Genomic DNA, 11716 nt, shown 5'->3' on the forward strand with positions numbered 1-11716 from the left:
GGCTGCCTGCAGAAGTAACTCACAAGTACCTTTCTGCAAGTTAAAATAGATATACTGACTTAATTATCGCATGTGGTGTAATGTGTACTGTCGAGTAGGTAATATACAAATCTATGGTGTATAATATGTCGTATACATCCAGTAATATGCAATTGAGAATATATAAGAAGTAATTGCTTTTATATATATATATGCTTTAATTAAGTGCTTAATACTAGCCTCTAGATTGCATTTTGAATAACTCTAGATTGCATTTGAATGACTCTAGATATATAACTTAATATATATATCCTACTACGAATATATACATATATATTAATTTTGATATGCAGTAGTATTCTGTAAATGGCACTTGCAATAATAAAGCTTATGTTAATATAACTTTATATATACAGTAGTTACAGATAAATATTAAAATATGACATATATAATATGCATGTATTTATATAAACTTGCAGCAAGGTGGAAATCCTTTTGCTGCAGTTGCGGTCAATGTGTACATGCGCATATACATGTCTGTGCCTAAACACGTACGTGTGTGTGTGTGTATATATATATATATATATACATACACTTTTTTTTTTCTGCTTTACCATGCTTCCCAGTTGCTGACTCACCCAGCTGGTAAGTTCAGGACATGCAGCCCTAGGCCATTTTGGCACTGGCTGGAAGAGGGGTTGAGAGGTGTGGGGCCAGTACTGGGACCACCGTGCTGCAGCCCCAGCGTGGGGCTGCCAACTAGGCACTGGCCTGGAAATGTGTGGTGGGACTGAGCTTTGCATCTCTGGTGGTTTTTTGCAGAGATGACCAATAAGGAAATAATATTATTTGCTGTTCTTCCATTTCTTTTCAGGAGGAGAGCCTTGTGCATGCTGTTTTAGCATCATGAGTTTAAAGCTGTTTAATTTTGTGTTCTAAATTAATGGTGGAAAAGTACTTTATAATTTAAGTTGTGTTTCTATTCAGATTGTAACTGGGTTGGTTTTTGTTTTTTTTTAGTGAAGCAACGAGTTCTTGAGAGACAGTCTCATAAACTGTGTTTGGGAGCAAAAGGAGAATTGAAGCTGATTGTCACAGAACCTGAAACAGCACTAGCTGCTGAACAGGAGAGATTTGAAGAAAAATTAGTTCCCACAAAGGTGAATAAAAGTTGTAATCCTAACCAGAGCTTTTGAAGTAGAGTGTCAAATCAGTCACTGATATTTTACTGTCATTTTATTTTAGGCTCTGGATGCCTTGAGCAGTCTTCAAACAGAAGGTAAAATGTTATCCGTCACTCTGTGCGCTGATGCTTCATGAAACAAAAATGTTGGTGCTTTTCTCTACACACAGCTCCAGTTCTGTGGGGAGTTGTGCTGAAAGCCTTGCGTTTGGCAACCTGACCCTGGTGATACAGCATCTCCAGGAAGGGATTTAGTTCCCTTATCTTGTATAGCTGCTCTAAGATAAGATCTGTGTAGAAACACTTAGGTTGAAGGTCTTAAGCCCGGGCCTGGTGTCTTTTTGCTCCCTACAGTTAGGAGAGTCTATAAAGGCAACTGGTGCCTCTCCCCAGTCCCTCGGTGACTTGGGTTAGGTCCCCTTTCAGTGATGCTCTGCTAAGCTGCATGATTGAGAAAACAATCTAGAAATCAGTGCTGCACGCCCAAATATACCCACATCCATGAAGAGCAAATACTCAGCCCCAAGACAGGCCAGGAAGTTGTTCAGTAATTAACCACCCTGGCTTTTCCCTTCTGTATTGTCTTGTTCAGTGCTGTTTTGGGTGGGTTTCCTCCTTTCAAAATTAGGTACTCAAAGTTGGCATCTGCTATTTTTCAGTCATACCAGAGAGCAACCTGAAAATCTCCAGATGCTGCTCTTAATCGCTTCGCTGGGTCAGCCTAGCTTTTGGTTTTGGCTTTTGTGTGCTTCATTTGACATAGTGGAGCAGATGATTCCTGTCAGTGGGCTAGAAACTAATAAGTAGTGTCTGTAGAGCTAAGGCTGCTGTGGTTATTTCTTTTGTTTTCTTTCTGTCGGGCTTATGCTGGTAGGCCTTTCAAGGCAGCTGTAAGTGTTATGGGTTTGGTATCAGTTGTTGCTGTACCTTGGGAGAGTTCATAAACCTGGCGAGCAGCCAGAGCAGCCTGTTTGTGCTGCAGCCTGCTCAAGCCTTCCCACCCTGCATGCCTGTCTCTCTCCACAGCTGGCTTTTTGGGTGCTACTCCAGGATTTAGGGATTTTGGGGTGTTCTTGAGCAAAAGCAAGCAGAGACTTTGCACCCCTCCTTCCCCCGTCCCCAGTCAGGTGTACGACTGCTTCACTGAGCTCCTCTCCCCTCATTTGTACGTGTCCTCTGCCACAGCCAGGGATGGTGGCTCTGGAGGTTTACACTGAGGGTGGTGAGCACCAGGGTTTCGTTCGAGGCTCATTTCCCTGGCATGGTTTACCAAACTGAGAGGAGCTTATGTTTCTGCTTGCTTTCACTGGGGCAAGGAGATGGAGAAGAGGAAATGGCCTCAAGTTGTGCCATGGGAGGGTTAGATTGTGTATAAGGAAAAATGTCTTTTCCAAAAGAGTGGTCTAGCACTGGAGCAGGCTGCCCAGGGCTGTGGTGGAGTCACCATCCCTGGAGGTGTTCAAAAAACATGTAGATGTGGCACTTCAGGACATGGCCTAGTGGGCATGGTGGTGTTGGGCTGAGAGTTGGATTTGATGATCTTAGAGGTCTTTTCCAACCATAATGATTCTGTGATTTGAAAGAGGGGATAGCTGCCTTTTTTCGTGAGTGTGGCCACCTTGAGCACCCTGGGGTGCCCTTCAGCCTGTGCCAGTCCCCCACCAGCCTGTGACTGCCCTTTTCTGTGACTTGTTGGACAGTTGTGTCACCACACACCTCAGGCACATGGAGAAGCACGTCATTCCTGTTTGGAGGTCCTCTCCTGCCTCCATCCTCTTCTGTCTACAGAAAGCTGGAGACATGCCTTCCTCCAGCAGCTGCTGGACTTCTGGGGTGCTTGGTGGTCGCCCCTGTCATGTTTACTCTCTGCAAAATTTTGCTGCATCCCTGCCAGCCTTCTGTAAACGTGGACCCTTCGGCACTGTCATGCCATCCTGATGGCAGGGCACACTGCTCATCACAGCTTTGCATCGCGGCCCATGGTGCCTGTGGATGTCCTGAGCTATGTTCAGGCTTGAGATGCCTGCGCCCCAGCTAAGAAACAGAATCAGAGGTTGCAGGGTCTCTCACAACTCTTACCAATGCCTGGACAGCTGTGGCCAGTTATCTCAATGGATTTTATTTTATTTTACTTATGTCTCTGATTGGAGACATGCCAGTGACCTTGGACTTGTTTGCTCAGGGCTACTTTTGTGCCGCCAAATAAGCTGCCTGCAGCCCTGCAGAATAGTACATCTGGGCTGGTTTGGATCCCAAAACATCCTTGCAGCATTTGTTTGGTTAGATGATATTTTTTTCTTGGGAAAGGAAAGGAGAGAGAGGGTAAGCAAAATGTATTCATTTGGGGTAATGCGTACTAATGTGTCATGTGGCTTGTTTCTCATTCTGTTGAAGGTGATGCAGAATCCTCGCAGAAAGCAGAGAGTTTTGGTCCGAACAGTGAACTCTGTGAGGAAGCTGGTTCTGTGGAGAACATCGCAGAAAAGTCTGCAGAGACCTCACCTTCAGTGGTGTTTGAAAACATACAAGGATGCAGTCCACAATGCTTACGTATGCTGCTGGAGAACATCAGCGGCCTGGTAGTAAATAATGACTTCACTGTGGAAGTGATACCTGAAAGAAATGCTGCTGTAGCTACCTTTATAAAAAATATTGGTAAGACAGAGTGAACACCATCATTAATTTCCAAGGGAATGTGCAAGTGATAGCTTTCAGAGCTTGATTCCTCTTCTGTTAGAGATTCAGTTTTTAAAAAGTACCTGGACTGTAATCTCTCAAGAAGGATTTAAGTCTCATATGCAGTTCTGTGAAAATGCTTGTGATCCAAACGTTACACTGAAAATCGTGGCATCTTCCTTAAGTGAAATTGGACGAGAATGTTTCATTGTCTCTATCTTATTTTGAGTTAGATGGAGAAGAATAAGAAGCAGACTGAGTGTGGAGATGAATTCTGCAAATTATTGAAGTATATAAAGTCTCTGTTTGAGAAGACAGTGAAGCAGTGAGCAATGCTTAGTTTTTACAAGAGATGCATTAGAGGGGAGCAGAGGCATAGAGGTAGTGAATAGCAGAGAGTAACATGGCTGTGTATTCCTCCTTTTTTTGTTACATCACAGAGTTATTTGGCACCAAAGACAGTTTTGCTCCAAATACAGGGAGATGTAGACTGAGCTCATTTCTTTGCCAGAAGTGGGTCTGATAATGCTGAAAAACAGTCAGCTCACACTGCTCTTCTGGTTGTTTTTTACAGATACTACAGAATTTATCAAAAAATGCTCACAAAACAAGAGAGTTAGAGAATTCGAGATGACTGCCAGGCTTCTTGAACTGACCCAGAGCATCAAGGCTGAAAACATACCAGCCAGCGTCTCCTCTGACTACCTCACCGTCTACTTCGAGAGTGCGCGGAACGGCGGGGGAACCGTGTCGGGCGTCCAGCTCTTCCCCGAGGACAGCTCGGCCATCGTCACTTTCTGCGATCAGAAAGGTAACGCTGCCGCTCGCCCAACCAAAGTGACCCCAGGAGGGCTACCTGAAAGAGAAATACTGCAAATCTGGGCGTTAGGAGAAGGCTGGCTTGATGTTGCTAAAGCCAGCATATGCTGTCCTGGTCCTGGGAAGTGCTCTGGATTTAGAAATACTGTGTGTCCAGAATCTTTCTGGTTTGTTTTTTTTTTTTAATGTTACCAAGTGTTCATTTTAATACCTGCATTATGCATGGATTCTTCCCACTGATGTTTTTTTCCCCATTTACAGAGGTTTTTATCTGCAATACAACGTGAATTGTACTTGCAGTGAGAGGAAGCAGGATTTGTTAATGACTTCAGCTTTCACACTTAGTTTTCAGAAACTAATTAAGGTCAAATATGTTCATTATCAGGAAAGAATAGAGCTAAACAACGATCTTGTTACTCTTCCTTGTGTTGAATCACTGTCCCATTTTTGTGCCAGCATAACCTCTGGTAAATATCTCTTGTGTTAAGAGAGTCCTGGCTTAGTAAATCCCTTTACTTTTAATTAAAGTTATCTGCCAGGTGATTGTTTTTCTTTTGACTCTCAGGATTTGCTGAAGAATATTTTGTATGTTAATATGTAATATGGATCACTGTAATATGGCTTTAAATCCCTGTCATCATTATAATTCATTTTCTTTGTCCATTCCAACTGAAATGGCAAAAGAATAAAAAAGTAAAAATAAACTGGCACTAGGAGTTTTAAGTTGAGAGTAAGGAGTATTTCATAGCAGTAACTTGATATGACGCTGCTCTGTGGTGGAGTTTTCTTAGTAAATGGGAGCAAGGCATAGCTGTGCAGGTAAATACAGGCACAAGCATATTTACCAAACTAGTTGGAGCCAAGCTTTTTATCTTGTCCCCTGCACAGTAGTTTGGAAATTAAAAAGACATAAAAATAGCTCTTTCCAATGAAAATAAAGTTCATGTTAATAAAATTCTATGTAATAGTTCTTAGAACAGAGTAATATGCTTGATTTGGAGTTAATGCTACATATGTGTGTTTGTCGCTGTGTGTGCTAACTTTTAGATCTAAACACTGTCTTGGAAAAGCAGCATTTTCTGGAACAGACACAGATTTCTGTGCATCCCTATTACCACTCCCTGGGAACAGCTCTCTATGGAGAGGAAAGACCAGCTATCAAGATGCCAGACCCCATTGGGGTGCCACTGGATCCGTATGTCTGGCAGTTTTTACAAAGGCAGGCTGAACTGATCCAAGACATAAACCAGGAAATGGCAATTTGCCATTGTGAGCTAAAATGGCCACAGACAGACTGCGCACACCCAGAAATTATGTTGTGCCCATCGTCATCTCTCTCTGAGCAGAAAAACCCAATGATTAAGTTGATCAAGACATGGAAGCAAGATGCTTCTGCTGAGTTCTCACGTATCATGTCATGTTACATTGCTATAAAGTGTAACGTAAATTCAGTGGATTGGGAAGATGTGAAAAACAGGCTGGTGAAAGATGCTGCTTTGATCATAACTGATATTTCTGAGGAGATGGTGGTGATTGCAGGCAACAGAGCTGCAGTGGACAGTGCAGAGAAAGAAGTGAGGGAATGCATGGGAAAAGCCATGAAGGAAAGTGAAAGGGAAAAACAAAGCATTGAAATTTCCGTGTCCGTGATCCCAGGGAAGTATGCCGTTCTGCACAACACTAGGCTGGAAGAGAATATTCACAAAGAATATCCGTGCTTAAAGATCTCTTACGATGACACACAAAAAGCTGTTCAGTTGTGTGGATTACCTGCGGAAGTCTATAAAGTCAAAGCTGACTTACTGGAAAAGGTATTGAACATGCCATGTACGTCAGTTACCATTGATCCCCATGTCTTCCGCTATCTACAGCGTGTAGATAACAAAACAATGTCAGAGACATTATTCACTAGGGAAAATATTAATGCTTTTTATGAACTTGAGCATGCTACCGTGTTGCTATTTGGAGATGCTCCCAAAGATCTTTTAGAAGCAGAAAAGCAAATAAAGACAGGCTTAGGATATGAGTGCATCAACGTGGAGGACGGCGAAGTCATTAAAAAGGAGCAGTGGACAAGTCTTCTTGCCTCCTTGCGTAAGAAGTACAGTACTACCCAGGAAACTCTAATCATTGATGAACCTGTTGAAAAAGAAAATAAGGTTATTATTGCTGGCTTTTCTGAGACTGTAACAGAAGTTTGTCAGAAACTTAATGATTTTATGGATAGAAACACACATGTGGAAAAAGTAATCCCAGCTAAGTCAGTGGTGGTAGTGCAGTTTGTAGAGAAGGAAAAATCCGGTGTTTATCATGAACTGAGGCAGAAAGGTGTGACGGTACATTTTGACACCAAGAGACCGTGTATTTCCCTGAGTGGACCAAGAGCAGAAGTGCCAAACGCAGTCACCAGGTTTGAAAAAATTCTCTCATCCCTTTACTCAAAAAATGTGTTAATTGATAAACCAGGAGCCAAGGAGTTCTTCGCTGAAAGGAAAGATTCATGTGTTTGTGAGGCAAAGCAGAAATTTAGCTGTTTGATTAGGCTGGAAGAAGAACACGAACAACAACAGAAGGATGAAAAAGTTTATGATAAAGAGAAAGGAAAGCTCTACTACAAAATAATTCTGTCAGATGGAGTTGTAGTAACAGCGTATAAAGGTAACTTGTGTAATTACTTAGTTGACGTTGTAGTAAATGCATCTAATGAAAACTTAAAACACACCAGTGGCCTTGCTGAGGCACTATTAAAAGCGGCTGGACCAGAGCTGCAACAGGAGTGTGACGAACTGGTGAGGAAGAACGGGAAATTGCAGCCGGGGTGTGCAGTGATCACCAGTGCTGGGAAACTCCCCTGCAAGAACATCATCCATGCTGTTGGGCCCAGGTGGGCGAAGAATGAAGCAGAAAAGTGTGTGTTCTTGTTAAAAAAGACGGTGAAGAAAAGTCTACAACTAGCCGAAACATACAATCATCGTTCTATAGCTCTGCCTGCTATAAGTGGAGGGATTTTTGGCTTCCCGCTGCAGACGTGTGCAGATTCAATTGTATCCTCCATCAAGGAGACCCTGGAGGAATCCATGGGACACAGCAGCTTGAAGGAGGTTCATCTTGTGGATGATGCAGAAGCAACAGTTCAGGTTTTGAGCGAGACAGTAAAAAAAGTGTTCTCAGCTAAATCATCCCTCCTGAATCTGGTGATGCCACACGATAAGCCAAGAGAAAGCCAGAAGAGAGAAGAGGATGAGAAGGTGATTACGACTAATGAAGGCCTTCGCATCCTAGTAGTGGTGAAAAACGTTCAGGAAGCCACGGTAGGTCTTTAATTTTCTGCTTCCTCTCTAACTTGATGTGAAGATCTGCTGTAAATTTAAATAGAAAAGGAAGGGCAGTAAGTTGTATTGTTTTAGAAGGCAATTGCTGCATAAGGAAACAACGGCTTTGTGCTAGCTAAATGAGTATGCAAGCCTGCAAAACAGATGGATTTCAGGTTGGGATCTGTCTCTCTACAGCTGTTTCTAGTGGGCAGCTGTGAATTTTGGGATGGCTCATCCCTGCCTGAGATTTATTTGTTCTCCAGGTCTAAGTTCAACACGTGAAATAGTTTGCTTTTTTCCTAAAAGGAAAGTATTGAAGTACTTTCTAAAAGTATTTATATGATCTATAGCTATCTAGGTTGGATATTATGGGAAATCAGCACTTTTCTGATGCTAACAGGGAGGATGCAGCTTATGTTTTGCAGTTCCCTTCTCTTTGGACAGATTAAAGACAGTCTATGAAGAAGTTACTGGGCACCAGAAAAGTGACCCCATAGGAGAGTAGATGCTTAGATTATTTTGCCAAAGTCTATACCTGATTCTACATACATTTCCCCCCACCCCATTTTCTTTTTTCATTCTTTTTGCTAACAGTTTAACTACTACTCATCTTGACTATTAAGACTCAATTCACACTCCTGACATTGTTTCTTTCACTTATGTTTTTTTTTCTTCAGTGATGCAAAGTGCATCTTGATAAATCTCTGTTTTTCAATAGTCTCTGATTTTTATACTTTGCAAGTTTAAAATCTGCCTAAATTATTATTATTGTCCTGTTGTTTCAATATTAGTTGCTTCAGTTGTTATTTTTGTGCCTGTAAAAGCTTATTCCAATAAAAGAGCAAGACTAGATAGATGTAAAGAAACTCAATATGACACACATTTAAAATACCTTGTAATTAAAACATCTCCAGTGGAAAAAAAGCAAAGCAAACATCAGACTTTGGGACTTTGCCTGTTTTACTTCCTGAGAGCAAAACAACCTCCCTTCACCTCGTTTTGGTGTGTGAGGTGCTGCTTTTCTGATAAGGCATAGACTATCCCACTTCAGTGAAAAGGAGAAAAGGGACATTAAAACTTGCTACATTATGTGTACCTTATACGGTACGTATATTTTGCATCCTGTGGTGAAGCTAAAGAAGAAGTAGCAATACTGCAGCAGTTCTTCACAAGGAACTATAGGAAAGGTTGGGGAGAGTGAGGTGAGGCAAACCACAGAGTTTGGGTTTATTTCACTTGCCCAGACATTGGCATCTACTCGAGATGAGGTGAGGCACAACTTTACCTCCACTGAGGGCTTGACAGCTCTCCTTGGATGGATGGATGGATGGATGGACGGATGGACAGCCTGCTCACACGTCAATACCTCTGGTTCTGGAACTCACGGTAGGTCTGATGCTGCCTACCATAGTTTCCTGCAAGTCCAGAAATACTCAGTGTTCAGAAGCTGTTCCAAAACCCAGGTTATTTCTCAGTTGGCATCTTGTTTTTCATGCTCTGCGTTGCTTTGGTAGTGCTATTAGTCTCAATGTATGTTTTCACTTGAAGTCTGGCTACAGGTATTTTCACTGTAATTTTGTTGCAGACGGATGTCATTGTCAATAGTGTTGGCGAAGACCTGAAGTTCGGCGTGGGGCTTCTTTGCAAAGCCTTGCTGGAAAAGGCTGGACCAGGGCTCCAAGTAGAGTTTGATGAAGAACAGCAAAGGCAGGCTGCTCGTCAAGGGAGCGTGGTCTGCACCAGTGGATGCGCTCTGGCCTGCAAATCCGTGCTTCATGCCATACTTCCCGTGTGGGATGGAAGAACAGGACATGCCCTGAAGGTACATTTTAATGATTAATTAAAAAAAATATTTTGAAAACAGATTTACTTGGGATCCTATCCTGAAATTCAGGATTTAAAATAGTTAGCTTTGTTGGCTCAGCTACATTTACTTCTGCTTGAGTGACCTTAAAGGTGCCTTGATGCACTGAGACCTTTTTCTCATACCAGCATAGTCTCTATGGAGCAAATAATAAATGATGCCTTGTTGGTTTTGTGGTTTTGCTTTTGGTTTTTGTTGTTTGCAATTTTTTTAAAAAAAGGATCTTTGTGTTTTACAGACCCTAGAAAATATAATCAATTACTGCTTGAAGAAAACTGAAAAACTTGGACTGAATTCAATCACTTTCCCAGCTATTGGAACTGGAGGATTTGGATTTCCTAAGACGACTGTTTCTAAGTTAATGTTTGATGTGGTATTCAAGTTCAGTAGTCATCGCACAAGGAAGACTCTCCAGGAAGTTCATTTTCTCTTAAGTCCAAAAGATACGGGTAACATTAAGGTAGTTCTTCTCAGGACAAAGCTGTCCATATTACATACTGTTCTACTTACTCAGATGGCTCAGCAAGAGCTATGTGACTTAATTGTCGAAATATTTGGTATATAAACTCTGAAATACTATCTTTGGTACCTTTTCTTCTCCTCTTAGGCTTTTACCACTGAACTAGAACATAGGCTAGCTGAAAGTTGCAATGCTGCAGTGCCACAGTCATGTAAGTTGTGTAGGGGCAGGAGGTGGGGCACAGGGGAGGGGAGTATGCAAATACAGTAAATATGGTTTTATACATATCAGGAAACAGATGAAATGTGATCAAGACACAGAGCATTTTTTTTCCTCCTAATGGAATGGCACTCCTAAACTCCATTTGTAAAAACCTTAAAAGGGAGTTTCTTTTGTTAAGGGCATGCTCATCTCTTAGGCCAGTCTTATCACATAGAAGAGAATATCCTGGTAGCAGAAGTGTTAGTTTGTCCTACTCAAAGGGAATAAGAACTTAGTATCACTTTGCCAAACAAACTATGAATACCATGAATTTCTGTTCCTTTCATCTCCTATACAGAGATATACAGAATGGATCATTTCCTTTCCATTTATTAATTGATGGTAGTGTGACACAGTAGCAAAAACATGAGTGAACTGCATCAACAGCAGAGGCTTATTTGTAAGAATATATCGTTCTTTCTTCTCAGTTGCTGTGAGTATCAGTGAGATGAAGTTAAGAGTGTGCAGGTAAAATATGAATTAGATAAGATCAGACTATAAGTAAGGAGCAGTTTTATATCTGTGAGGGTAAATATTAAATAATTTACAAAAGCAGTGTGATGGGATCAATGCATTACTGGCAATGCTTAAGCTAGATACTCTGTTTTAAGAGTTAACTCAGGAAACTGGTCAGATCAGACAACCTCAAGAGTCCTTTCTGAATTTATATTGCGTGAATTTACAGGAATAGAAATGGTTTCACTTTCACAGTATTTAAATGGGAAGAAAACTGCACCTTCCTGCTTTCAGAAATGGAGTAAAGAGAAAGGCAGAGACTCTCTAGGTCCATCAAACTGATTTAGAGCATATTCCTCAAAAGGATAAGCTGAAGTTCCCATCAATGAAATAGAATAATACCCCAAACTAGAGAAGTGTTTAAAGGTGTTTTTCTTTCCCTTGCAGGTTTCATTAAGTCTGTTTCAACTGAAGTATTGGGAGTTTATGAAATGCATATTGGTTCCATTATACTCCAAGTAGCTAGTGGAGATATTACCAAGGAGGATACGGAGGTTATTGTAAACATATCAAATCCAACATTTGATGCCACATCAGGTATTGTATTGAATATGCAGCTCTCTAGTGATAAATCTGTGGTAGTTTTTAGAAGTGGGGAGAAGAAAGAATTGTCCATATGTGAAATTTCTATGAAGTATTTTTCA

The 11716-nt window shown here is 41.4% G+C and overlaps 1 protein-coding gene across 1 annotated transcript in view; it reads left to right on the forward strand.

The window, feature by feature from the left end:
• Positions 1-999: 999 nt before the first annotated feature.
• LOC104542568 (poly [ADP-ribose] polymerase 14-like) overlaps positions 1000-11716 on the forward strand; it is a gene marked incomplete at its 5' end in the record, with an annotated part of 18810 nt that continues 8093 nt past the window's right edge. Inside the window, 9 exons of the mRNA XM_010186925.1 lie at positions 1000-1139; positions 1225-1258; positions 3557-3817; positions 4413-4649; positions 5705-7968; positions 9557-9793; positions 10074-10295; positions 10443-10506; positions 11460-11609. Of these exons, the coding sequence (XP_010185227.1) occupies positions 1000-1139; positions 1225-1258; positions 3557-3817; positions 4413-4649; positions 5705-7968; positions 9557-9793; positions 10074-10295; positions 10443-10506; positions 11460-11609 (3609 nt within the window). The remainder of the gene's footprint in view (positions 1140-1224; positions 1259-3556; positions 3818-4412; positions 4650-5704; positions 7969-9556; positions 9794-10073; positions 10296-10442; positions 10507-11459; positions 11610-11716) is intronic.

This window comes from Mesitornis unicolor, unplaced genomic scaffold, assembly GCF_000695765.1.
Source record: "Mesitornis unicolor isolate BGI_N332 unplaced genomic scaffold, ASM69576v1 scaffold24236, whole genome shotgun sequence".
In the NCBI taxonomy this organism is placed as follows: Eukaryota; Metazoa; Chordata; class Aves; order Mesitornithiformes; family Mesitornithidae; genus Mesitornis; species Mesitornis unicolor.